A 27989-nucleotide genomic window follows, 5' to 3' on the forward strand; every position below is an offset into this window, starting at 1 on the left:
TCTAGATTAGAAGTCTCCAACCCATGGCTCCTAGGTTAAGTGTCAGTTGACACCTTTTTCCAGTTGATTTCTCTCAATCTTTTCCAAATATACATTTTTGGCTTGAGGGGGGGGGGGGGTCTTCGGTGTTTGACAGGTGAAAATATTGCGGAGCATACGGTATGTCCCTCCACAGCACATTGTGCGGTATCGTTACCTGCTTGGAGGTAAAGGTTACTTTCTATGAGCTGGAGTATTACCTGTTGTACCTCAAAGGTCACCTTGGTTATTGCATGGCAACGGTTGCTACGTGTCAGGAACTTGTCAATATTTGCAGCCGGTAATCTCCTGTCAGGTTACTTCCAGCCTGACTGCAATGGGTGACTCACAGCAGGTTTAGGCTGCATTCACACGTCCGTGTGTGTTTTGCGGAGCCACGGATCCGCGGATCCGCAAAACACGGACATCGGCGATGTGCATTCCGCATTTTGCGGTCCGCACATCGCCGGCACTTAATAGAAAATGCCTTTTCTTGTCCGCAATTGCGGATAAGAATAGGACATGTTCTATAATTTTCGGGATCGGAATTGCGGACCCGGAAGTGCGGATCCGCAATTCCGGATCCTGGCAGCACATAGTGCTGCCCCATAGAAATGAATGGGTCCGCAATTCCGTTCCGCAAAATGCGGAACGAAATTGCGGACGTGTGAATGGACCCTTACTGTGGCTCTCCAGCTCCAATCATACCATGGCCAAACATGATGGGGGTTGTAGTTGTGGAACAGTTGGAAGGCAGAAAATAGCGTGCATTAAATATATATGTAAGGTCAGGGCAACATGGCTTCTTTTACACGATATGTGAAGCTTTATTGCCACAGTCATCTGTCAGACATTTTCCTTTAGCATCTATCGCGTATCTATCTATATCGCGTATCTATCTATCGCGTATCTATAGCGTATCTATCTATAGCGTATCTATCTGTATGGCGTATCCATCTATAGCGTATCTATCTGTATGGCGTATCTATCTATAGCGTATCTATCTATCCATCTATCTATAGCGTATCTATCTATCCATCTATCTATAGCGTATCTATCTGTATGGCGTATCTATCTATAGCGTATCTATCTGTATGGCGTATCTATCTATAGCGTATCTATCTATCCATCTATCTATAGCGTATCTATCTATCCATCTATCTATAGCGTATCTATCTGTATGGCGTATCTATCTATAGCGTATCTATCTGTATGGCGTATCCATCTATAGCGTATCTATCTATCCATCTATCTATAGCGTATCTATCTATCGCCTATCTATCCATCTATCTATCGCCTATCTATCGCGTATCTATCTCTATCTATCGATACTGTATGTCATCTAACTAATTCTCATATTTATCGGTCTATCATTCTATATCATCTGTGTCTCTAGCATATAGATTATTATTTTTTACCTGCTTTCTTATTAGTTTGTATGACCTGAACTGAATAACCCGATAAGTAATCACAGCAGCGCAGAGTGTTTTTATCAGGACTCTATTACCAGAGTCTAATGTGGCCGTGCTCTCGTTTTGATAAAGTGTGAAGACAAACATGAGTGGTACAGAGGCCTGTTTGATCAGCAGACAGGTGCCACCGGGGCTGAAGGAAGCCAGAGGACAGGGAGGAAATGAGATTTGGTTGGGGCTGGAGCTGTTGACAGACGTGTTTAAACAATAGCAGTTTAGCTCTATTTTAGCTGCATGCCTATGGAAATCCATATCGCGTCCTACACGGATTACCCCATGGCACGGCCTAATGAGATTAAATCCACACAGGAGCAGGATCTGGCATCATGTAGCTGTGAAGAGACGTACAACAGGCAGCTGCCTTGTCTTCCAACTCATTTTCTCCTTCTAGTAACATAATTAGAGAGACGTCTGCGGTTTATGCTGCTCACATGTTGTTGACACTACATCCTCCGCCATTTTACACGTTATCGGTGGATAAATTGTACTTCAGTTTTGCACCCTTTTAAAGGGTATTCCTAGCCTAGATATTTATGGCATATCCACATCAGGGACCTGCACATGTCTCCAGAATGGGTATCTCAACGGGTAAGGTGGCCACTGTGAAAGAAGAGGTGGTCGCGCATGCGCAGCTTTCTCAATTCACTTATAGGGGATTCCCGAAAACAGCTGAGCATGCAGCCTTGTTGTAACCGGCCTTTTGTATACTCATTCTTTTTTTTCCTTGTACACCACCATTCCCAAGTTCGTGGCCCCAATAGTACTATCTCCAAATACCTGAATCCACCGCTGCTTTGCTAGGGGGACGACTAACATGAGTTTTCACTCCAGGGGGTATAGTATTCTTTCCACCGATGCTGTCTGATCACTACGGACATTATCAGAGTCGTAAGCTTAATCCTCATGCTGTCCACGGAGATAGGAGTCTCAACATGGCAGACCTTGGGTCTCCGGCTTCCTTGTCAACCACTCTATTGCCTCGTTGGTGGTGGGGACATATTAAAGAGCAGAAACAGCTCCATCTCTCTGTCTTAGGCCTCATGCACACGACTGTTGTTTTGGTCCACATCCGAGCCGCAGTTTTTGCGGCTTGGATGCAGACCCATTCACTTCAACGGGGCCGCAAAAGATGCGGACAGCACTCCATGTGCTGTCCGCATCATTTGCTCCGTTCCGTGGTCCGCAAAAAAAATATAACCTGTCCTATTCTTGTCTGTTTTGCAGATAAAAATAGGCAGTTATATCAATGGCTGTCCGTGCCGTTGTGTGCATGAGGCCTAATTGTAAAGATCCTGCAGCCACTATTAACTGCAGCATCTGAGCGGCTAGGATCGGAGTTATTGCCGATTTCGGTAACTTCAGTTGGGAGTCAACTGTATAACACAGCCCGCACTCTCTATGTATACAGCTGTCTCGGCTTGTGAGCCCACTCCTCACACTCCTGGAACATACAGTTACATTCACATGCATAAAGGGGTTGATAATTTCTACTCTTAAGGCCTCACGCACATGACCGTTGTGTTCCGTTCTGCAAAATGGGCTTTCGTTGTTCCGTGATCCGTTTCCGTTTTTGTTTCTGTGTGTCTTCCTTTATTTTTGGAGGATCACCAGACATAAAGGAAAGTAAAAAAAAAAGTCAGTCAAGTTTGCCATGCAAATGATAGGAAAAAAACGGACGTGGATGACAATCTTGTGTGCCTCCGTGTTTTTTCACGGTCTCATTGACTTGAATGGGTCTGCGAACCGTTTTCCGTGAAAAAAATAGGACGGGTTATATTTTTTTGACGGACTGGAACCGGACAGGATCACAGACGCGGATGACAAACGGTGCATTAGCCGAGTTTTCAACGGACCCATTGAAAGTCAATGGGGTCCGCAGAAAATCACGAAAAATGGAACAACGGACACTGAACACAACAACGGTCGTGTGCATGAGGCCTAAAGGTCTTTTCTCCTCCTTATGTCCCTCCAATAACGGGGAACTTTTTCTGACTGGTGGATAGTCCAACTGACGTTGGTTTACAGTGGTAGGCTGATATAGCTGTGGAGGTGCCTCAGCGTTGTGTCCTATATAAGGTGGAATAGAGAAAACTTTCTTGTTTTGGCAGAAAGTCTATGGATTTCTCCAAGTTCTGAATGAGCAGATTTGAACCTATGAAACTGGCTGACCTGTTACATGTGCGCTTGGCAGCTGAAGACATCTCTGTTGTTCCCATGTTAGTGTGTGCCCACATTGCTGGGAAAAATGAAGTTTTAATATATGCAAATGAGCCTCTAGGAGCAATGGGGGTATTGCCATTATACCTAGAGGCTCTGATCTCTCTGCAACGGGTGCACCCTCTGCCGTTATTGACAGGACCAGGAGTGATCACGTTTTAACTGCCTGGCTTTGGTCAATCAGAGAGCAGAGGGTGTAACGGCAACGCCCTCGTTGCTCCTAGAACCTCATTTGCATATATTAAAACATCATTTTTCTCAGCAATGTGTGTACATATGAACATGGATATATATCACAGATGTCTTCAGCTGCCAAGCGCACATGTAACAGGTCAGCCAGTGTCATAGGTACAAATCTGCTGATGGATGCCCTTTAAACTATTATATAGGACGCTGACGTCGGGGAAGAGACAGAGGGGATATAAGAGACAGAGGGGATATGATAGAAACTTTTAAATACATAAAGGGAATCAACTCGGTAAAGGAAGAGAGCATATTTAAAAGAAGAAAAACTACCACAAGAGGACACAGTTTTAAATTAGAGGGGCAAAGGTTTAAAAGTAATATCAGGAAGTATTACTTTACTGAGAGAGTAGTGGATGCATGGAATAGCCTTCCTGCAGAAGTGGTAGCTGCAAATACAGTGAAGGGGTTTAAGCATGCATGGGATAGGCATAAGGCCATCCTTCATATAAGATAGGGCCGGGGGCTATCCATAGGATTCAGATATATTGGGCAGACTAGATGGGCCAAATGGTTCTTATCTGCCGACACATTCTATGTTTCTATGTTACGTAGGTGTAATAAATCGTATATATTGTGTGCGTCTGGGCAGATTTACGTTTTTAAAAATCCATATTGATGGGTGACTGCTATCAAATTACTATCAAAACTGTTGTGAAACTGACAATGAATGAAATGGAGGTTAATTAGCTTTTGCTGGAGTGAGGGGGAAGTCGTGGGGCCACTGATTTGTAACTGGATCACACAATGCCACCGTCAGGGGCCTGGCAGCCGCCCTCCTATTTGTCTAGGTTTCTCTCCCTGAGTAAACACAGCTGAGTGCGGAGATCTCCCATGTGCGAAGCACAGAAGTGTTTTCATCCAGGCCATTGTGAGACTCTTTGTGGGATTTTCTAAGCACTTCACATTCAGGTCTCCAGTATTTTTTATTTTTTTGTCCATATTTCACTTTATGGAAACAGTTTGCTCTTTGTGTTCCTATGATCCAACAGAAACAGAGTCTGGAAGGTTTAACATTTTACTGATTTATGTCGTTTTACCAAATTAAAGAACATTGGACGTTCTGAGGATCAGCACTGCCAGTGGAACCTGCCAGTTGGTCATTCTTTTAATTAGTTCTATGAATTGTCTCCCTTGTTCTCCTCATCCTCGGCAGCTGTCGCAGATCAGAGTGGGGGGCCTGCCGCTGGTCCTCTATATGGTGAGGAGCTTAAGGTCCTTTTACTCTGGACTATTCAGGCAGTTCTCAGGGAAGAACCATGGGGTAGATTCATCAGAACTGGTGTCAAGGAGGACTGGCCAAGGGTAGACTCACATTCACAGAAAACAAAATAAACAAACATATACTTTATTTTGACCATCCGTTATGCTCGTTTTGCATCCATTTTAGCCATTTCCGTCTGAGAACCATTATTTTAGATAGTCTAAGGGCTCTTTCACACCTGCGTTCTTTTCTTCCGGCATAGAGTTCCGTTGTCGGGGCTCTATGCCGGAAGAATCCTGATCAGTTTTATCCTAATGCATTCTGAATGGAGAGAAATCCGTGCAGGATGCATCAGGATGTCTTCAGTTCCGGACCGGAACGTTTTTTGGCCGGAGAAAATACCGCAGCATGCTGCGCTTTTTGCTCCGGCCAAAAATCCTGAACACTTGCCGCAAGGCCGGATCCGGAATTAATGCCCATTGAAAGGCATTGATCCGGATCCGGCCTTAAGCTAAACGTTGTTTCGGCGCATTGCCGGAGCTGACGTTTAGCTTTTTCTGAATGGTTACCATGGCTGCCGGGATTCTAAAGTCCTGGCAGCCATGGTAAAGTGTAGTGGGGAGCAGCATACTTACCGTCCGTGCGGCTCACGGGGCGCTCCAGAGTGACGTCAGGGCGCCCCAAGCGCATGGATCATGTGATCGCATGGATCACGTCATCCATGCGCATGGGCGCTCTGACGTCATTCTGGAGCGCCCCGGGAGCCGCACGGACTGTAAGTATACGGCTCCCCCGCTCCCCACTACTACTATGGCAACCAGGACTTTAATAGCGTCCTGGCTGCCATAGTAACACTGAAAGCATTTTGAAGACAGATCAGTCTTCAAATGCTTTCAGTTCACCTGCGTTTTTCCGGAACCGGCGTGTAATTCCGGCAAATGGAGTACACGCCGGATCCGGACAACGCAAGTGTGAAAGGGCCCTAAAATAACCGACCTCGGATGAAAATGGCTAAAACAGACGCAAAATAAGCAATAATGGGTGCTCAAAATAAAAGATTTATTTATTTATTTTTGTATTGACAGATCAGGAGAACGGAAAACGAAACGGTAATGTGAGAATGAAAGGTGAAATCTGATTTGCCAGTTTTCCTATACACCAGTTTGATAAATTTCTCCCCAACTGTTCCCAATAATTGCCTTCTCATTTGCAGAGGGGATAGTTGGATTTACATGCAGCAATCACCTCCTCTGTATGGGCAGAAGTTATGGCTACAGCCATCGCTCAGCCTCATACAGATACATTTTTTCTGGGCAGCAGATCCCTGTTTACACAGGACAATCTGCTGGCCAGAAACTATAGTTTTGGACGCCTTCACCCGGTGACCTAGCATCTGTACTGGGTGATGGTGGCACCTTTACACAAGGACAATATTCAGGAATAGTCATGAGCGAAGCGAGCTTAGGATCCTAGATCCGAAGTCTCTTCGCTCAAAACTTTGGTTTTATGCTGTACGGAGATCTGTCTCCGTACAGTATTAAAATGTATGGCCTCCGACGAGACGAAGTCTATTCCTGAAGCAGAGTTCAGATCCAAGTTTTAAAATGTTTTGTTGCCCCTTATGTGATCTTGGCTTGTCAGAGGGGTCAGTGCCTCTTTCTGTGCCGTATTTGACCATTTTTGATCGGGTGATGCTTCTTTTCTGGCTTTCTATTGCCTAAGTGTGCAGGAGCTGAAGCTTCACGCTGCCATCCACTCCGGCGTCCAGGCTCCGCCCCCAAATGGTTTTAAACACTCACTTCGGGAATAACTGACTTTGCCTCGTCGGAGGCCGTCCATTTTAATGCTGTACAGAGGCGGATCTCACTTCGCTCATCCCTACTCAGGAACAAGCATTTATACAAAACCTCCTGGACAGTCCCTTACACCTTTTAAGTGACACTTTCATCAGAAAGGGGGATATTTATATTTATTTTTTGAATTTTTGGCTGTTTTCTTGTTTTTGGCTGTGTTCGGCAGTACAATACCATTGAAAATTAATAAAATATTGTCCTCCTGTAACAGTCAGTGCAGAGAGAACAACTCCTTTACAGATAGAGAACCTATGTCAGTTTACTGCTGCTGTGGGGGGGGAAGATGTCATCTGTTATATAGTATAGTATAGTATAGTACAGGGGTCAGGAACCTTCGGCACTCCAGGTGTTGTGAAACTACATCTCCCATCATGTTCACTTGCTTGGCTGTTCTCTGAACTCCCACGGAAGTGAAAGGATCATGCTGGGAGTTGTAGTTTCACAACAGCTGGAGTGCCGAAGGTTGCTGATCCCTGGTTTAGTAGGTTAGAACTGTCATACTTGTGTAATATCAGTGTAATGTGAGATGCTCTAATTGAGTCCCTCGCCCCCTTCGCCCTCTGGTCACATGCTAGTTCCCCTGTCAGGCCCCATTGTAAATGAATGGAGGATTCTGTCCATTAGCGACCATGTTCCGGCACTCTGGTCACGAGACCTGCGTGTAATCTTGGATTATTCAGATTAAGCTATAATATAATTACTAGCTGCATGCATGTTACCAGCACATGTGCAGCTAGTAATATAAACTGCCATCCCCTTTAAATCCAATCTTTGCAGACTTCGAGGCTGTGTTTTTTAAAGAATTTTTGTTGATAACCAGATGTGTACTGATTTTATCTTCACTGAAAGCCAAACGAGTGTATTGTGCTGAGCATTAGGCTGACCATATACTTAAGATAGCTGCTCCTTCCACAGGCCACTATCGCCCCCCACCCCCCCATTTACATGTATGACCAACCTAAGAAAGGACAATTACCTATTTTGTAAGCTGGCCATACCTGTTAAATGTTGATCAAACTTGCTGATTTTGGTAGGATAAGGCTACTTTCACACTTGCATTTAACTTTTCCGGCAGAGGATCTCCATACCGGAGAAAAACGCTTCCATTTTGTCCCCATTCACTGTCAATGGGAACAAAACTGAACTGAAGGGAACGCTCCAGAATGCAGTCCGTTCCGCTCGGTTGCGTTCTCATACCGGAGAGCAAACTGCGGTTTTCTTTCCATCATGGGATGCGTAGCAAAACTGATCCAACATGACACACAGTGCAAGTCAATGGTGCCAGATCTGTTTTCTAGGACACAATAGAAAACGGATCCGTCCACTATTGACGGACGGATCAATCATGGTGTTCATGACGGCTCAATCATGGATATGTTAAAGATAATACAACCGGATCCGTTCATAACAGACGCAGATGGTTGTATTATCAGTAATGGAAGTGTTTTTGCTGATCCCTGCCGGATAAGCAACTGCCGTATGTGTCTGGCAGCAGCTTACTCTCCTTTTATGTGTATTGAGAGATGTCGCTAACCCTAGCGAGCTGGCCATACGTATAAAGGCCTTCATACACATTCAATAGCTGGCAGTGGTCTCTGCAGGCTTCTCCATACACGTTCGGCTTGCCCCACGCATGTTAGTGTTGGCCGAACCCGCCGTTCTCAGCGGATTGGCCGACAATAGACCAATGTGTATGAGCGCCTTTAGATTGGTGTCTACCAAATGAATGACCTTACACAATAATGGGTACAGTTCCAGTAATTACAGCTTGTAAGCACTGTGCGAGCGGTCAGGAAAGTCCAAAGTGGATAGATCCCCAATCGCTGACAGTCTTTTACCTGATAAGGGCTCATGCACGCGACCGTGTGCTGCCCGTTGTCGTATTGCGGCACGCATACGGCGTGTCCGCAATACACGGGTACCGGCCGGGTGCATCACGGATCGCGGACCCATTCACTTCAATGAGTCCGCAATCCGGGAGATGAGGCACAGATCGGAACCCCACAGAAGCACTACAGAGTGCTTCCGTAGTGTTTCTGGCCGTGCCTCCGCACTGCAAAAAAGTAGCACATGCACTACTTTTTTGCGGTGCGGACCCCCTTCAAGTGAATGTGTCCGCGATCAGCATGCGGCTGCTCCACGGTGTGTGCCCATGGGTCCTCAGCACGAGCACGGAGCCCTTACGTTCGTGGGCATAATGGGTTCGGCTACTCCTAGCATTTTATGCTGTGGTTTTAGTTAGCAAGTTATACTTTTATACACAGCATTTCCTGTTGCTTAAATTGCTCCAGCATACTCCCAGCAATGCTTATCTGGACATTACAGTGGGTCCTGCCAACAGTTTGATATTTTATAAGTTTTAGACCGTAGAGAAGATTGTCAGGGAAAATGTCTTTGTTAGACCTAATAACCTTGGCGTAAAGAATATAGACTTTTTTTTTCCCCCTTTTTTTTGGCTTATAATGCTGGATCAGCGTAGGTAATTGGCAACAGATGTTTGCATTATTTGTGCTAAAATGTGAAACATTTAAAGTGAAAGTATTGTCAGAAAATTGCCTTTAAAGGGAACCTGTCGGCACCAAAATGGATCATAAACCGCCAGCAGTCCCTTAAAGCAGAGCTGAACCCGGACATACCCATAATTTTACCCAGTCAGCCCCCCTGATGTTAGCGTCGGAGCAGTTCATGCTCCGATGCACTCCCTTGCCCTGCGCTGGATTGGGCAAGGGCTCTTTTATTTACAATAACACCTACTGGGCGGAAGCCTCCGTCTGGCAGCCCTATGGAGAGCCCGGTACATCTCCGGAACTCCAGATTTAGCGCAGGGCAAAGGAGAGCATCGGAGCATGAACTGCTCCGATGTTCAAGTCAGGGGGGCTGCCTGGGTGAAAATGGGGATATGTCCGGGTTCAGTTCTGAACCCGGACAACCCCTTTAACTTTCTCTACATGATAAATGCCATTTGTTGAAGTGACACAACCCCTTTAAGTCAACTTTTAACAGTAAACATGTGGTGTTTTTGTTTTGTGTTTTGTTTTTTTAATTTCTTGAAATCTTGCAGTATTCACAAATGCACAATGGCTGATTTTTAATGGCTACAAAGCCTGATAACAGCCACACCTTCTGTTTTGTAGAAATCACTTCATCCCCTTTATTATGAGGACACCATTGACAATAGATGAAGACAGCTCGCCTCCTCCCCTTCCCTGCACAGTGACCTTTGCACAGGTCACAGAGGAGCCCACAATATTCTTCTATAAAAGTCTGAGTCCTCTCCAGAACATAGACTGTAAGGCAGATCTCTGAAGTGCTGTAAGATGACCCCATAATCATGAATGGAAAGCAGAATAAAGCTACTTTAACACTAGCGCTTTGGCTTTCTGTTTGTGAGATCCGTTCAGGGCTCTCACCAGCGGTCCAAAACGGATCAGTTTTGCCCTAATGCATTCTGAATACATCAGTTTGCCTCCGTTCAGTCACCATTCCGCCTGCAGCGTTTTTCTGTCCGCGATGTGGTGCGGAGCAAGACGGATCCGTCCTGACACACAATGTAAGTCAATGGGGACGGATCAGTTTTCTCTGACACAATAGAAAACTGATCCGTCCCCCATTGACTTTAAATTGTGTTCAAGACGGATCCGTCATGGCTATAGAAGACCTAATACAACTGGATCCGTTTATGACGGATGCATGCGGTTGTATTATTGTAACGGAAGCATTTTTGCAGATCCATGACGGATCCGCAAAGAACGCTAATGTGAAAGTAGCCTTATAGAATACACAATGGGAAAATCAAAACGGATTTGAAATAAGTATACGATTCAGAATCCAAAACGATCAGGCGATACATTCAGTTTGACAACTGCAACGTGCAGTGTGTACATTGCAAGTACTTTAGCGTGCAGTTCCATAGTTTGTAGTCATTTTGGCCTAATCACAATCATGGCGTTGTGTGTCGGAAAGAATATAGCTGGTAATCAATCAGGTATGATTTCAGCTAATTTCCTAATTCTGGGAGCGGCTGCTCGCTTTCGCAGATTTTGAAGAACTCCTGGAGAATATCTGACCTCTGGGCACAGAAGAAATGAATTTGTCAGTTGCAGGATCTAACTTGCATTCTGACACATCTCATAAAGCTTTCACAAATGTATCGGTGACGTATGCACAAAATAAACTAAATAATTGTGAAAGAGCAGCGTTCTTCCTGGTCTGCGTTGTTGTGGTTACGAATAAGAACTCTGGTTGCCAGCAACATAATCGGGTCGTCATTTTCTATGTATTTGATGCCCTATATTTCAGCTGGCTGATTTATGACAATGTTTCAAAGGGTAAATATTTTATTGTTTAAATAGTTTTTGTTTGTTTTTTTATTTTATTTCCCATGTCACTATGTAAAAAAATAAATAAAAATAACCCTGAAATCTTGCAGTTTTCACACTGAACCTAATGACTGACACTTAGGCCCCTTTCACACGGGCGAGTATTCCGCGCGGATGCGATGTGTGAGATGAACGCATTGCACACGCACTGAATCCCGACCCATTCATTTCTATGGGGCTGTTCACATGAGCGGTGATTTTCACCTATCACTTGTGCGTTGCGTGAAAATTGCAGCATGCTCGATATTCTGCGTTTTTCACGAAACGCAGGCCCCATAGAAGTGAATGGGGTTGCGTGAAAATCGCAAGCAAGTGCGGATGCGGTGCAATTTTTCACGCACGGTTGCTAGGAGACTATCGGGATGGAGACCCGATCATTATTATTTTCCCTTATAACATGGTTATAAGGGAAAATAATAGCATTCTGAATACAGAATGCATAGTAAAATAGTGCTGGAGGGGTTAAAAAAATATATATATATAATTTAACTCGCCTTAATCCACTTGATCACAGCCCGGCATCTCCTTCTGTCTTCATCTTAGCTGTGTGCAGCAACAGGACCTGTGGTGACGTCACTCCGGTCATCACATGATCCATCACCATGGTAAAAGATTGCTATTATTTTCCCTTATAACCATGTTATAAGGGAAAATAATAATGATCGGGTCTCCATCCCGATTATCTCCTAGCAACTGTGCGTGAAAATCGCACCGCATCTGCACTTGCTTGCGGATGCTTGCGATTTTCACGCAACCCCATTCACTTCTATGGGGCCTGCGTTGCGTGAAAAACGCAGAATATAGAGCATGCTGCGATTTTCACGCAACAAGTGATGCGTGAAAATCACCACTCATGTGAACAGCCCCATAGAAATGAATGGGTCGGGATTCAGTGCGGGTGCAATGCGTTCACCTCACTCATCGCATCTGCGCGGAATACTCGCCCGTGTGAAAGGGGCCTTACTGTTCTGTGGAGGTCACTTCTTGGGCTTGTTTCACATATGCGTGAAACAGATCCGGCATGCTGTTCCGGCCAGAAAGAGCCTGTCGGATCCGTCCCTGCCGGGCATATCCATGTGCTGCCTGAATTCAGTCAGGCCCTTTTCACTATAATTGGGGCTGGCGGAGATCCGGCCGCAACCCTGCAAATATGTCAAGGAGCAGCCGGGCAAATGCCGCTACGCAGCAGGGACGCATCCAACAGGCTGTTCCTGGCCGGATCTGTTTCACGCATATGTGCAACAAGCCTCTCCAGGCTACAGGTATACCATCAACAAAATATTAATTAGGAACTGGTTTTAATTAGTAAAAAGTTAACTTCCTCTGATGAAGACCTAGATATGTTGCATAAAAACCAACTCCCTTCATTAATAAAATAAAAATCTCTAATTAATACATTTAAATCTGACTTGTCTGTATTATCTAAGGAGGCTTCTTGTTAAGCCCACCAAGAATTATCCTGAATAGATTTTGGAATACAAATTTAACATTATTTCTTGAGAGAGATAGGTGGGAGATTAACCCCTGTGTTCTCTGCTCGATTTCTACAAGATTATTAGGATTAGGGCTCATGCACACAAACATATTATTTTTTTCTGCGCCTGTTAGTTTTTTGTTTTATTTGCGGCCCCTATGCAGAATCATTCACTTCAATGGGTCCCCAAGAAAAACGGAAATTACTCCGTGTGCATTCTGTTTCCGTCCACATGGCCGTTCGGCAAAAGATATAGAACATGTCCTATTCTTGTCTGTTTTGCGGACAGGAATAGGCATTTTTAAATGGATCCACAAAAAAAATGGATGCAATACGGATGTCACACGGACATCATCCATATTTTTTGCGAATCCATAGTTTGCGGATTGCAAAATACATACAGTCATGTGGAGAGCACCTAGTAGGTGTAAGGAGTCTTAGAAGTGACAATGCTGGGAAAAGCTATTCAGATGCCACCATATGTAAGGTAGCAATGATCGACCTTTTGAAACAGGCCTTGAGATCTAATTTAGGATTATTGCATGACCTATAAGACTCCTTGCACCTACTAGCCGCTTTCCATAAGCAGAAATAGTACCCCACACACACAACCCCAAATCCTGATGAAGGCCTCTCACCCAGTTAAGCCAGTTCGCTCTGCTCTGCACTGGTGAGAGGCAAACGCACCAAAACAGCTGTCTGCAGATAAGATACTGGCTTGGCTACAATCCTAAATTATGTCTCAAGACCTGTTTAAAAGGTGAAACATTGGCTTCCTTTAGGATAGCTAGCCGACTGTCAAATATTGGGGACAACAATATTTAATGTTCACTTTTATCATGGCACAGGCGTATGCTAATACTACCATGTAGGTCTTTTTTCGAATGTGTGCGGCATGTGTGTCCTGCATTAAGTTGGGCATTGCGGTGAAGCAGAAGAGCGAGTGTTACTCGTGATGAGTCTGCAGATGCTCATGGTAACATTATTTGCCACAGGACAAACCACGTGAAGGCAGACCTGCACATAGCTTGTAATTTCTCTCTTATCTCCTGGGGATTTTTACAAGTGCCTGTAGTGTAAATGTTCCTTTTACTGTGACTGCTCAGTTGTCAGGAGTTTTAGTTTAGCTGGCGGTTTTCTGTGATGAGCACGGGTTTCTGGGAGTGCAGCAGTGGTTTCTCGTTGACCCTTTGGCCTCTTGAAGGACTTCTACTTCTAGACCTTTTTTTTTTTTTGTTAAAAAAGAGGACTTCAATGCAAAAATTAAAAACTGTTCTCACGGGCTGCACATGCTGAAACAACCACAAAAAATAAATCCGTATTTACACTCCCCATCCCCTGTTGCATCCACATGGTGCTAGTTCAGATGATGCCACGGTCCATGCTGCTGTCCACTTCCTGCTTCTGTCTTGACACGGCAAGAAATGTCCGTGATTAGCTGAAGTTGGTCATGGTCATCACCCTTTTTTGTGCTGGAATACCCCTTTAACTATATGAGCACATATACAACCCAGTATTCATTGGGGCATTGCTGACCCACACAGGCTGTATGTATGAGGGCCGTAAGCTCCATACTTTCTATGCATATGTCATAAGCTGCAGGAGTGGGATACTACAGACCAATCCTCTCCAATCTGTGGCTGTCCGGCTGTTGCAAAACTGCAACTCCCATTGTGCCCTGATAGAAGAAGATTATCAGGGCATGATGGGAGTTGTTGTTTTGCAACAGCTGGACAGCCACTGGTTGGGGAACATTGCTGTAGACCTTAAAACTGATGGCTCTTGAAAAGAACTCTTTCCATATGTCTTGTCAGGCCATGTGGACACAGAAGGGCTCCCTGGGTCAGGACCCCCCTATTAGTTGGCGCGTGTGATACCATGTAAAACATTTTGGTACACTTGTCTGGACAGTGAGGGTTGTCTTGATGAGACGAGCCCTTTCAGGACCAGGTTCCACTGGCCAACTGTAGCTCCAATACAGTATAAAAAGCATACACTGCCAGCCATGTATGAGTAAAGTATGGGATATAACATCGGGATCAATCAATAATCACAGTAATATTCTATCAGTTCCTATATACAAATATCCCCTTCGATTTTATAAGAAGTCAGAGAAGATGTGGTGATATGTTCACCACCTGGTCCTGTCAATCAAAGTTGCAGAGATAGCAGAGCCCCTAGGTGTAATGGCAACGCCCCTATTGCTCCTAGAGGCTGATTTGCATATATTAAAACATCATTTTTCCCAGCAATGTGGGCACATATGAACACGGGACCAACACCGATGTCTTTAGCTGCCAAGCGCACATGTAACAGGTCAGCCAGTGTCATAGGTACAAAGCTACTGATAGATGCCCTTTAAGTCAGCTGATTGTCAGAGGTGCCAAGAGTTGGACCCCCAGAAACTGATATTGATGGCCTATCCTAAATGGTATCAAAAGTCCCAGAATTCATTTTCTGAACCCTGGGAACATCCTATCAGTGTGGGCCGTATGTGTTTTTAGGCTTGTGTCTGATATTTACACACTGTGTGTGTGGCCCGTGTCCCGCTGGCTTATCCTACTGTTAGGATGCTTGTTAAACCCTTATAGAAAACGTTGTGCGTTCCCTTTGTGTGCGATCAGTTTACACAGAACTGTATGATTTCACCTCGCCGAGCTAGTTTATTAATGCCACATGAGTAATGCAATTATCTTTTGTTTGTCTAGGTGTATTTTTATGGTGTTAGCTGATCTAAACCATGGCCACCCACCAATGCAATCAGGTTTCCCAAGCTATAAGGTTTAGGCTTTACTTGAGTTAATCTCTGTTTGTTTTGCAGCCTGTCCATAAGGGGGTCGGGTTATAACATATGGGGGAAGCCCAATGGAAAAGACTTGTCTTTTGAACTTTTGGTTGTTTAGGAAGTTTATGCTATTCATTTAGATTTAGGAATTATTGCTATGCGGATGAGTCCATCACATCCGTCCCCATCACATATGCTAATCTGTTTCAGAGAGGATTGCTCTTCTCAGATGTTTCCGTGCCCGCCATCTATCTGTTCCCTTGTCCTCTTGAGCATTGATTTGCCCTGGGTGTTTTCTGCTATCAGTCGTCCAAGCAGCGTAGACACTTACTGGGTGACCTGTCATTGTCCTAGTATACGTCTTCTGCCGCAGTTTCTTGGCAAAGGTGCAATCTTGTGATTCTCCGATAACCCGAACCTTGGACGCCGAACTTAAAACGCAAGTTCACTCAACACTAATTGCAACCCTTTTTGCGACTTTTTAAAATAAAGTCAAAAATTTTTGCTCAAGTGTAAAAAAAGTCACAAAGCCCTATTCTGTAACTTTTTGAAGTCTGAGTTCTTGTGTTAAGGAATGATAAATCGGGGCCACAGTGTATACTGTATATGTCAAACGGACATAAAGCAACAATGTGAGTAGCCCCCTGAGTAGAGGATTGCAGCAGGCAGTCTGACTGTTATAATAGACCAGTAATAACTTTCATAGAACCCAAAAAGTTAGTCGCCAGTAGAAAATTTCGTAGGTGCATTAGCTAACCGGTTTCAAAATTTTTCCAGCTTGAAGCAGAGAGTTGACTTGCATTGTATGATTTAGCACTGGAGAACCACTTGTACCCCTGGCACACAATACATGCTATTCTATAGATTGTATGAATTGTGGCCAAGAGGGTCCGTGCTGCATTAACACTCCAGTTTAGGGTTCATTTGCAGTGCATCTTTGGTATACACACACCAAGGCTATCCACAAAGCCTCATTGGACTGATGTGGTGTCCTTTTGGCATCCATGAATGAGGTATACCTTTTATTTTTTTACTTTATAGAATAGTGTATTTTAAAAAAAAAAATATGTAAATTAATAATGGAAGCCTATGGGCGACATCTGGCACCGTGTGTCTATACAGCTGCATACAGAGCCTTCCATTGGAGGTATATTTATGGCAATATATAAAAGTTTACACAGCATTATCGTTAGAATTATCACCTAGATCTATAGATGGAAAATTTGATCCTGTTTAAAATCCTACATTTTTAAAGCACTTGTCTAGTTGGTTTTAGAGCCATGGGGAGCGTCTCCTCATAAGACACAGAGCCCGATATTTGCTACATCTGCATCAAAGATGTTATAAAGAAATGTTCTGACTAGTTAAGTGCAGCTGGGATTAGAGCAAAACCTTTCACGGAGAATGCTGGATAATGCATGTACGCTGCGATTGCCCTGGTTACATTCTCTGGTATATAAATTTTAGCTTTTTTTCTTTAGTGATTTTACTTTTTTTTTTTTTTTTAATACAAGGCTTGTGATTATCTGAAACTTAAATGGGTTATCCCACAAATTTAAACATTTATTTTTATTTTTTTATTACTCATCTGCTTATCTGGAGGACATTTTTCCCTTTCTGTTGGTGGGCAGAAGACAATGAAGCACGCGAATCTCCAAGTAAACCTTGCAGTTAACTCATTACAATGCCTACCTCCCATGCATGCAAAATAATCCCCACATATAGGGTATGTATGGCCCCCATAATTTTCTTCTCCACTGTCTACAGATAGAGCTGTATACCGGTATTTCTTTAAATTTTTAAGTTGAGATGGCGTTTCACCCGTCTCTATAAAATGACTACACCAGCACTGAGGAGAGCGAGTAAGGGAGCAGGGAAGCTACTGAGCATGTTAGTCCTCCACTGAATGCAGGAGAAGGTGGACCAGCAAGATAGGCAGCAGGGGGCGCTACCAGAGAGGAAAATGTAATGTGCTTTTTTAAAAAAACGATTTTTATAGCATGTGCACTGCAATAATATTTTATATTCACTGCATAGTAATACTTTTTGTGGGATAACCCTTAAAGGAGTTTTCTGGGAATTTGCCATTGATGGCCTATCCTCAGGCTGATCAGCTGTTAGAAGAGGCTGCGGCCTATTCCTAGGCCAGTTAAGTCATGTTCATCATTCACATGGCCTAGACACAGCTCAGTCCTATAGTACGAAGGACAGCCGGTATCCAATGTACGACACTGTGCCTGGTAATTGAGGAGGCCGCAGGACTCATTGGACCACCACAGCCTCTTCAAACAGTTGATCCTGGGGGTGTAGGGAGTTGGCCCCTTGCCGATCTGGAGATAGGCCATCAGTATCAAAATCCTGGGAAAGCCCTTTACTTGTCCCTTACCCAAGCTTAGATATTGGCAAAAGAGCAATCTTGAGGGATGGATCTAGAGTGTACTTATATTCTACATGGGGTGGTGGCTTTTGATTAGTGACATATTGCACATTTATGGGCCAGTGTATTTCACCCACATCTGATGTGTACTCATGGAAAGATCTGTTGGTCAGTGAAAGCTTCCAACCTTGTATATTGTGATTGTCCTCATACTAACCTATAAAATGAGATGTTGACCTGTTTCTGGGCTGCAGGTACAGATGGCAGCATCCATTTGTAAGAACCTGTTCCTGCAATGTACGTGTACCCTGTGCAGCGGCACACGCAGTACATACCGGTCAGTACTATAGACCAGTTGGCACTCGGCACCTCTGTATGGTGCGTCTGTGAGGGAAATACCTCTGTAATATGGTAAGCGAGGCTGCATGGCGCATAATAGAGTGGTCCCTCAAGTTACAATATTAATTGGTTCCAGGATGACCAATGTACAGTACAGACCAAAAGTTTGGACACACCTTCTCATTCAGAGTTTTCTTTATTTTCATGACTATGAAAATTGTAGATTCACACTGAAGGCATCAAAACTATGAATTAACACGTGGAATTATATACATAACAAACAAGTGTGAAACAACTGAAAATATGTCATATTCTAGGTTCTGCTAAGTAGCCACCTTTTGCTTGGATTACTGCTTTGCACACTCTTGGCATTCTCTTGAAGAGCTTCAAGAGGTAGTCCCCTGAAATGGTTTTCACTTCACAGGTGTGCCCTGTCAGGTTTAATAAGTGGGATTTCTTGCCTTATAAATGGGGTTGGGACCATCAGTGGCATTGAGGAGAAGTCAGGTGGATACACAGCTGATAGTCCTACTGAATAGACTGTTAGAATTTGTATTATGTCAAAAAAAAAGCAGCTAAGTAAAGAAAAACGAGTGGCCATCATTACTTTAAGAAATGAAGGTCAGTCAGTCAGCCGAAAAATTGGGAAAACTTTGAAAGTAAGGGCTATTTGACCATGAAGGAGAGTGATGGGGTGCTGCGCCAGATGACCTGGCCTCCACAGTCACCAGACCTGAACCCAATCGAGATGGTTTGGGGTGAGCTGGACCGCAGAGTGAATGCAAAAGGGCCAACAAGTGCTAAGCATCTCTGGGAACTCCTTCAAGACTGTTGGAAGACCATTTCAGGGGACTCCCTCTTGAAGCTCATCAAGAGAATGCCAAGAGTGTGCAAAGCAGTAATCAAAGCAAAAGGTGGCTACTTTGAAGAACCTAGACTATGACATATTTTCAGTTGTTTCACACTTGTTTGTTATGTATATAATTCCACATGTGTTAATTCATAGTTTTGATGCCTTCATAGTCATGAAAATAAAGAAAACTCTTTGAATGAGAAGGTATGTCCAAACTTTTGGTCTGTACTGTATGTTTAAACCATTGTAACTTGAGTAATTGGTTCTAAATTCCCAAAATGTCATACAAGATAAAAGTCCTTACCGATAACAGTCAGGAATAGCTGCTAACTAGCAACTAATCCAGCTATTTCACCTGAAAAGTGACCTTGATTGGTTGGATCTGACTCTGAGGCATTGTATGTTGTCTAGTTTCAACTTATGGTGGCCCAAAAAAGACCACTGTGTGTTGAAAGTATTGTATCCTGAGGGACCACTGTGCTGGGGGCACAGAGGTAGAATTGTGGGCCATAGAAGGGTAAGGACATGGCATTACAGAATCCTCCCATATTTCAGGAGGTTACACTGGCATCCTAGTTGTTACAGGAGCCATGACTGATTATTTAGTAACAGATTTTGATGGATCCCATTATCTCATTAAATAGTCCATCTCACTTTCGTTATTTTTATTGCTTTATTGCCATTCTGGTCACCTAGGACCATCACCTAGGTCAAGAAATGATGGCTTTCTTCTTCCCAGCATTATCTGATATTGAACCCACAAAGGGCACGTTAAGAGGGGTAACTGCGCCTCCCAATTGTTCAGTGTTTGTTAAAGGTCATATTTCAGAAGAGATTATTCATTACTGGAATTGGTCCCAATGACATCTGGTCTTGTGGAGAGAATTACATAAAGGACCTGTGACTAATAAACCTCACTGACAGTGGAACAAAAGACCATTTCCACAGCTTCATTTCAATTCTGCAGCGCTGGCAAATGACCAGCCTAATGCTTCTAGGGAGCAAACTGCTTGTACACGTGCCAGTACCCGAGTTCAGGGGGTTACCCACACCCTGGCCGTTCTCTGCATGATAGATGTTTTCTATACTTTAATGACTTTCTGGGAAAATCTGAGCATTAAATGTTATCCCTAGTTTCTGCAATGCAGTAATAAAGTGAATATGTAGGGTGACAGATGCCTAATTATCGGCAGCCCATCTCCTTGTGTAATCATGGATGTGTTGCCAATAAGGCCTCATACACACGACCGTATCTGTAAAACGCGGATATCGGCCATGTGCATCCCGCATTTTCTCCTTTCGCAGGTCCTGCACATCCCGCCAGTGGATGTTATCTCGGTTCTGGAAACGAGTACAGCACTCGGCTATCTCTGGAACTCCCATAGAAATGAATGGAGCAGCCGCACACATGCCCAACCCACCGCTCCATTTATTGCAGGGGGTACGGAGCCCCCGTTCTCATGACAGGTGGGGGTCCCAACGCTAGAACCCCCACCAATCTAATAGTTATCCACAGGATAATGTAACCGCAATACTCCTTTAATGCAGTACTAGTAAAGTGTACGAGATTAGACCAATCTCATGTACGCTTTGCTTTTCCATTCCATCAGGAAATTGATCTGGAAATCTGCAGTGTGTCAATTGTTTTAGCGATCTTTGGTGGGGATTTCACACTTTGCAATAAAAGGGGAAGATCTGCAGAAAATCCGGATCAATTCTGCAACAAAAAAGCAAGTAAGTCTACTTTCACACTGCCATTTTGGCTTTCCGTTTGTGAGATCCGTTCAGGGCTCTCACAAGTCGTCCAAAACGGATCAGTTTTGCCCTAATGCATTCTGAGCAGACCCTTTTCCATTCAGAATGCATCAGTCTCTATTCCGCTCTGGAGGCGGACACCAAAATACTGCCTGCAGCCAAACTGACACAATAGAAAACGGATCCTTCCTCCATTGACTTAAAATATGTTAAAGATGATACAAACGGATCCGTTCAGAATGGATGCAGACGGTTGTATTATCTGAACGGATCCATCCATGATCCATCCAAAACGCGAGTGTAAAAGTAGCCTTTACCTGTGCATTTAGGTGCATATTTCCTGCAGAAAAACACAGAATTCCAAACAGAAATCAGTTTGTTTTTTTCAACTGCGTGCAGGTTTTCCCTTATATCACCCTAAGGCTCCATTCACACGTCCGCAAAATGGGTCCGCATCCTTTCCGCAATTTTGCGGAATGGGTGCGGACCCATTCATTCTCTATGGGGACGGAATGGATGCGGACAGCACACAGTGTGCTGTCTGCAGCCGCAATTGCGGAGCGCGGCCCAGATTTCGGGTCCGCAGCTCCGCAAAAAGATAGAGCATGTCCTATTCTTGTCCGCAGCTTGCGGACAAGAATAGGCATTTCTATGGCGGTGACGGGCTGGTGTGTTGCGGACGTGTGAATGTAGTGACACGTCACCACGGACGTGTGAATGTAGCCTAACAGATGAAGACCTCCTCATGTCTCCGTTATACTTGGGTTTACAAATGGTTCATGATTGTTTAGCATTTTTATGCTTGTTTATGCTACCTAAAGCTGGGATCTGTGTTTTATGGTGTTTTTGCTAACTTAAGTGGCTTTTGCCGCTTTTTGACATGCGTTTTTTGTGCTTTATTATAATTTAAAAAATGCCTACTCCAGAAGTTAGCTGGAAGACTGAGAATTCTGAAAAGCAGTGCACACATGCATTGTTTCATAGTGGGATTTTTCAGTTGTGATCCATTTGTTGTGCCCATGCCATTTTCTGTTTTAACTTGCCGAAAGTTGTAGCAATGGTGTTTTGAGTTTTTTTTTGTTTTTTCAAGCCTTTTTCCATACCCTTCTGATGAACTGAAAGAAACGTATTTCACTTGTGTGAATTAAATTAAAAAATAAAAAACCGAAAATACAGTATAAAAACGCATGTGACCAAAAAGAGTGTCCAGCTTTATGAAAATATTTAGTTTTTGCGACAAAAAAGGGTAGAGCAAAAAATTGTGTGTAGGAGCTGTAATGGGGTTGTCTGAGAAAAAAACATAAATTAGAAGAGGGGGTTAGATGGGACCTCCACTAATCTTGTCCGAACATGCAAGGTTGTCAACTATCTGTAAATTCCGGGACAGTACATAAACATAGTGTCCTTGAAAAGAAAAATAGAGGAGCGTCTGTGATTTTTCTTTGACGTTGTTGGAGCTTGTAGGTTTTTATGATTGTAATTAACTCAGGCAGGGAAAGTGCTTGCTGGTCACCAGGGGTCCACCACCAATGAGGCCAGGTGAGCCGATCAGGTAGGGGCAATTGGGGTGGCTGTAGGGAAGGGTTAGGTTAAGAAACTGCCATGGGGGGGGGCTGTTTCAGTTTTCGCCTCAGCCAGCAGAAGGGCTAGGTGCACGCCTGCTGGTCACTCCACTGGAGTCGGGCTGTGTATAGCAGCTAGCTCTCAGTGCCAGGGCTGGCTTGGTCTTTGGGTTGGTGGGTTTCCAGCTGCTGGACTCTCCTCTGACTGCTGTAATTTATAATTGAAGCTTTAGAGCCGTGCACAGGGTCTGAAGACTATATGCAGTACAAAACGAGCCATTGTTTGGATCTTTATCTGGTCTCCATCATCTTACACATTATAGCATTCATAGCTGTAGCGCAGACTAGATTTAGGCTTTGTATGTATGGTGCCAAAAAAACAAACAAACCCATGGTTTTAATTTAATCTGACTTGTGTAGCCTTTGAATTGTGAGTATTTCATTTTGTGCGTGTAAGGTAACAACATTATATGCAGAGCTAACCTTGTGCTATATTTTCATATGTTATCAGCTGTAGGCATCAATCTCACATGCCTCAGGAATCTTGCCCAGTGTTTTGTCCAGAAAATTGCTGGTACTCATTGCAGAACCCTGGCGGACTCCATTATAGTTTATCTGATCCATCATGTGTCGGAGATGTTTGGCCTATGCCGGATCCGTCAAACACTGGTGACAATGAGTGTAATGATTCTTTTTAACTTGTTCTGACCCATATTCTTCAGTATGGGCCAGGTGTGGTGCTATTTTTTGGAAGAAAGCAGCCATGTTTCTCTCATCCTGTATAACCCCTTTACAGGTGCATATATAGTCACATATGCAATATGCCTTTGATGCAGAGGTGTTTTACTGGTTACTTAGGTACAGATATACCTGTACAGGACATGTCCAGGGTTGACAGACTCTTTATTCATCTACTAAGGAACTGTTGGCTAATGATGATACTACATTGTTAACATATGCATCAGTTGGAGTAGGTGTATAATGTAGATTTTCCCCATATTAATTGTTTCTTTGCTTTTATTTTCTAGGTCTTTTTCTTATCCTTGGCCTAATCCTATACCCTGCTGGATGGGGATCTCAGAAGGTGATCGGTTACTGTGGACATTATGCCTCCGCATACAAACTTGGGGAGTGTTCGTTGGGGTGGGCCTTCTACACGGCCATCGGAGGCACCATCCTTACCTTCATCTGCGCCGTCTTCTCTGCACAGGCCGAAATTGCCACCTCTAGTGACAAAGTTCAGGAAGAAATAGAAGAGGGGAAGAACCTCATATGCTTGCTTTAACAAACACTTTAGAGACTTCATAAAGGGATCATCATGTTTACACGGCCCACTTCTTGCATGATTGGATGATACACATTCATGTGATGTCATGCTCCAGCTTCTTCTCCTTAGCCTGTCAAGTGGAAAGGGGCCTTCTACCTGGAGATGGGACCAGAGATGTGATTGTAGTGCTCGGCACATGGAAATGAAGTGCAAAGATTTGTGTATAATACTTGCCAATGTTGTGATCCTTCAGCTTCCGAAAAGTCACTTTAAAACTGTATTTTCTCCTTTCCATATCAGAAAGCTTACGGAGTATTTTTGGACCTTTTTTTTTTTTTTTTCTATTTTCCAGTTTTTCTAATTTGAAGCCACTGCTTGCTGAAATCTGTGTGCCACTAATCTTTGTGTTTGTAAACTGGAAAATTGTAGTTTTCTCATATGGTTCTTTATGTGGTGCAAATGAATGTTTAAATACGTATAGGATTACTTTTTTTTTTTAGATATGGAGAGAACCACTGCATTGACAATGGGAATACTTTGAATATGGCCATTTGAATTGACTTTTAAAGGGGTCTTATTAGGATATTGACAGCACCCTAATGAATCATGTCCTTCACCGCATTATCTCTCTGACTTAGCAGATCAGTCTTTGAGGGAGCTGGGCCACTTTAGTGCATTTTAAGAGACTGATAGATCCTGTGCATCCAGGTCGTCTTGAATGTGACCGATGCAGCACTCCCTTGTGGAGTCTAGGCTCTGTTCTCATCTGCGTCCAAAGCCTCAGTCTACATTACTTTTAGCAGAAAAATGACTGAAACTTTGATGGACCCCATTATAAGTATGTGGGGCCTGTTGGTCACCATTTGGATCTGTTTATATAATGAATCTATCTTAGTCTTAGTGAATTGGTCGTAACGTGCTGCAGGGGACTCGCCCAGGTTCTGTTCCGTAGCTTCGGCCTTAAAAATGTAAACCGTTTAGACTCTAATGAATGTACTAACATTATATGTGCACACAACTTGAGCTATAGAGACAGCACAGCACTGACCCATGTCAACAGCAAGTAGTGGACCCCACAAGCTATTATCACTGTATAGAGTTACGTGGTTCATTTGCTGGGGGTCTTAAAAGCACACTTCATACATTTCAATTGTGTAAGTAGGGACCAAATATTTGGTGCGTTATATTTCCTATAACTGCCCGTTATTTATACTAGATTTTGAGGAATAATTAATGGGGCCCTATTTATGTCTTGTTGGTGAATACAAAGCTAAGGTTGTGATTCCGGTCTTAGTGCTCAGTATCAAAGTTGCAAATCAATGGACATCAAGGCATAGGTGGTCTCTATAGTCAGTAATAGGAGGCCTTTACATGGACCTTAATTTGTCCTTTCACATATATAGTCTTATATGTATGGGAATTGTTTGGCGGTCTTGTCAGCTTAAGGTGGTTTTCTGAAACTATCCTCTGGATAGATTATCAGTATCTGGTGGGGGTCAGACACCCCGGACCCTCGCCGATCACAGAAGCAAGGCGTCGGACTCCCATCTATCATATACTGATGTTTTTTCCAGGGGATGTTGTCCCTTGTGCCATTTGGCTACCAGGAGATGCATGTCAACCTGTTAGTCACGGTCTTGAGGGACTGGGAAGCTCTGTCCTCTTGAATACGCGCAAATCATACTGCTGCTGTTGGGCGTGTTTCACACGGTCGGCAGTAGTTCAGGAAGGCTGTTCCAGCAGAGAACAACCTACCAGAGCTCTCTGGATTCGGCATTACTTGATGCTACCGCAATGCCCGCTGGCCCCTTTGGGGCCTGCTGTCATCCCAGTAACATCTGCTCTGGCAGGGTGTTCTCTGCCGGCAGTGTGAAACACACTTACACAGTGATGTTTGGAGTTGTACTATACATTCATTGAGCATGTGTATAAACTTTCATTTAAATGTATATCTGTCCCTATTGTTCGGAGATCCTCAGCCAATAGACACTACTGGTTTTACAGTTGGCAAAATTACTGAATATTTGGTGCTCCTCCTTTCCAGCTTCACTGTTCCATTATATTCAGTGTGTATGGCAGCATATTGAATAGTATGTATTCCAGTCTGTTCTCGTTTCAGTTTATTCCCCTGCAGGAATTTATTGGAAATGTAGAATAATTTCTAGAATGCTGGATCACCTACAACTTACTTAAGCACATTGATCCTGGGAATTATTCCAAGGTGCTAAAGTGGAGGAATAAGCAAAAGAACCTCATAAAGTCATCAGATTGCTAGTATTTAGGACAGTGATGCCCTACTATTTTACCATAAGAAACCCCTGAAACATTCTCCCATGTTGAGGAACGTCTATCATGCCCACCTCATTGCATAGACAACCTACTTCTCATGCTCCTTCTTATACAAATAAGGGGAAAGAGAGAATTAAATTGCTTAATGTTGTCCACCTCATGCCAAGCATCCATGATCTGAAGATCAACATACCGTCCCTTGCATTTACAGTGGACCTTTCTACCAGTGAACCCGGCCTTTATCCCCAGACATGTGGAGGACAAAGAGATTTAGGCTTTATTCTTCACACATCAGTGTTTTGGTCACTATTTTGCATCAGTGATTGTTGAACCCCCAAACCAGCAGCTGGACCAAAACATAGAACTTGTGCATTATACCTCATCATGGTGGAGGATCCACTGTTGGTTTTGGTCAATGTAGCACCATTGATGAAAACAGTGACTTGTGAATAAGGCTTAAAGCTTGCCATGCACATTAGTCTTTTACTGGCCAGACCCACCATGAACGACGGGTTCGGCCAACACACTGTGTATGGGGAAGCCGGGAGGGAGTGGGAATAGAGAGCTGTCGGCCGAACGATCATTTGACCGATACCTATTGCATGTGTATGGGCAACTTAAACGGTCCTTTTACATGGATGGATGTCATAGTCACATCGGGAACAAACTGTTCGTTCCTAATAATTGCCTGCTCATTAGAGATGGGAGCTACATTTACATCACGGCGATCGCTCGTCCCCATAGAGGATCACAGTTTACTCAGGTAGATTTGCTTCACAAAAAAGATAATTTTGGTGCTGGCCAAAAGACATGATCACCTGATGAATGAGCCAAATGCTCATCCCCAATAATTTGCTCAATCATTGGTTGGTTTAAAAGGACCTTAAGGATTACCAGCTCTACATTGTCATGCATAAAATAAATTATCTGAATCTTTTTAGGCCTACCCATCATCTACGCCCACTTTATTCTGGAGAATCCTTATGAATCATGAAAGATGAAATCAACCGTGCTTATGTTCTCAGAAGAACTATGCAAATCCAAGCTTTGTTATAGGATCTATTAGAGCAAACCTAATAATACAAACATAATCTACAAACTAAAAACTTATCCGTCATGTAAAATCAAAGACTGCGAATGGAAGGTTACAGAACTTTACACATACCACAATCTATGTGCCAACGAACACTTGTTACTGGGACTTTTTGTGGCCTTCAATGTATTTTCTGTTTGAGTATTGCTAAAAACCAAAGCACAACTTAGGAGGGTGTCACACAGCATTTTTTCTGAAAAAGCCACCTTTTTTTTCGTCTTTTTTCTCATGTTGTTAGTGTCTTTGGGTTTATTAAAAAAAAATTCCCAAACCATAACTTGCTCTAGGCATAGCATTTTTAGCTATTTTCCCATAGAGCACACAGCACAAAAAATTTAGTATTAAAAAAAAATATATAAAGTTTCATATAAGCCCAAAAAAAACTCATACAAATGTGTTAAATGGGTTGACTCACTTCAGCAAATAGCATTCATTATGTAGAGGAAGTTAATACAAGGCACTTACCAATGCATTGTTATTAACCATATTGCTTCCTTTGCTGGCTGGATTCATTTTTCCATCACAATATACACAGCTCATTTCCATGGTTACGACCACCCTGTAATCCATCAGTGGTGGTCGTGCTTGCCCACTATAGGAAAAAGCACCAGCCTATGTGAGCAAAACATGGTCATGTCAAGTCTTCCAATCATCTCAAGATCAAACTAGTTCCTCGTAAATTGTCCAGTTTAAATGAATCCAATGCGTGTGATCAGAACGATGTCTTGTCTTTATATTGTAAATGTCTGTGGTCTGGTAAATCTGTGTACACAAGCCATGTATTCTTTCGTGCCATAAGGTTTCTTGTT

The 27989-nt window shown here is 43.5% G+C and overlaps 1 protein-coding gene across 2 annotated transcripts in view; it reads left to right on the forward strand.

Moving 5' to 3' along the window:
- Positions 1–27365, forward strand: part of LHFPL2 (LHFPL tetraspan subfamily member 2) — a 115233-nt gene extending 87868 nt beyond the window's left edge. For both annotated transcript variants that reach the window (XM_040421391.1, XM_040421392.1), the window contains one exon: positions 23560–27365. In XM_040421391.1, the coding sequence (XP_040277325.1) occupies positions 23560–23816 (257 nt within the window). In that variant the 3' untranslated portion in view covers positions 23817–27365. The remainder of the gene's footprint in view (positions 1–23559) is intronic.
- The last annotated feature ends 624 nt before the right edge of the window (positions 27366–27989 follow it).

The sequence above is a fragment of the Bufo bufo genome, chromosome 2 (genome assembly GCF_905171765.1).
Source record: "Bufo bufo chromosome 2, aBufBuf1.1, whole genome shotgun sequence".
Lineage (NCBI taxonomy): Eukaryota > Metazoa > Chordata > Amphibia > Anura > Bufonidae > Bufo > Bufo bufo.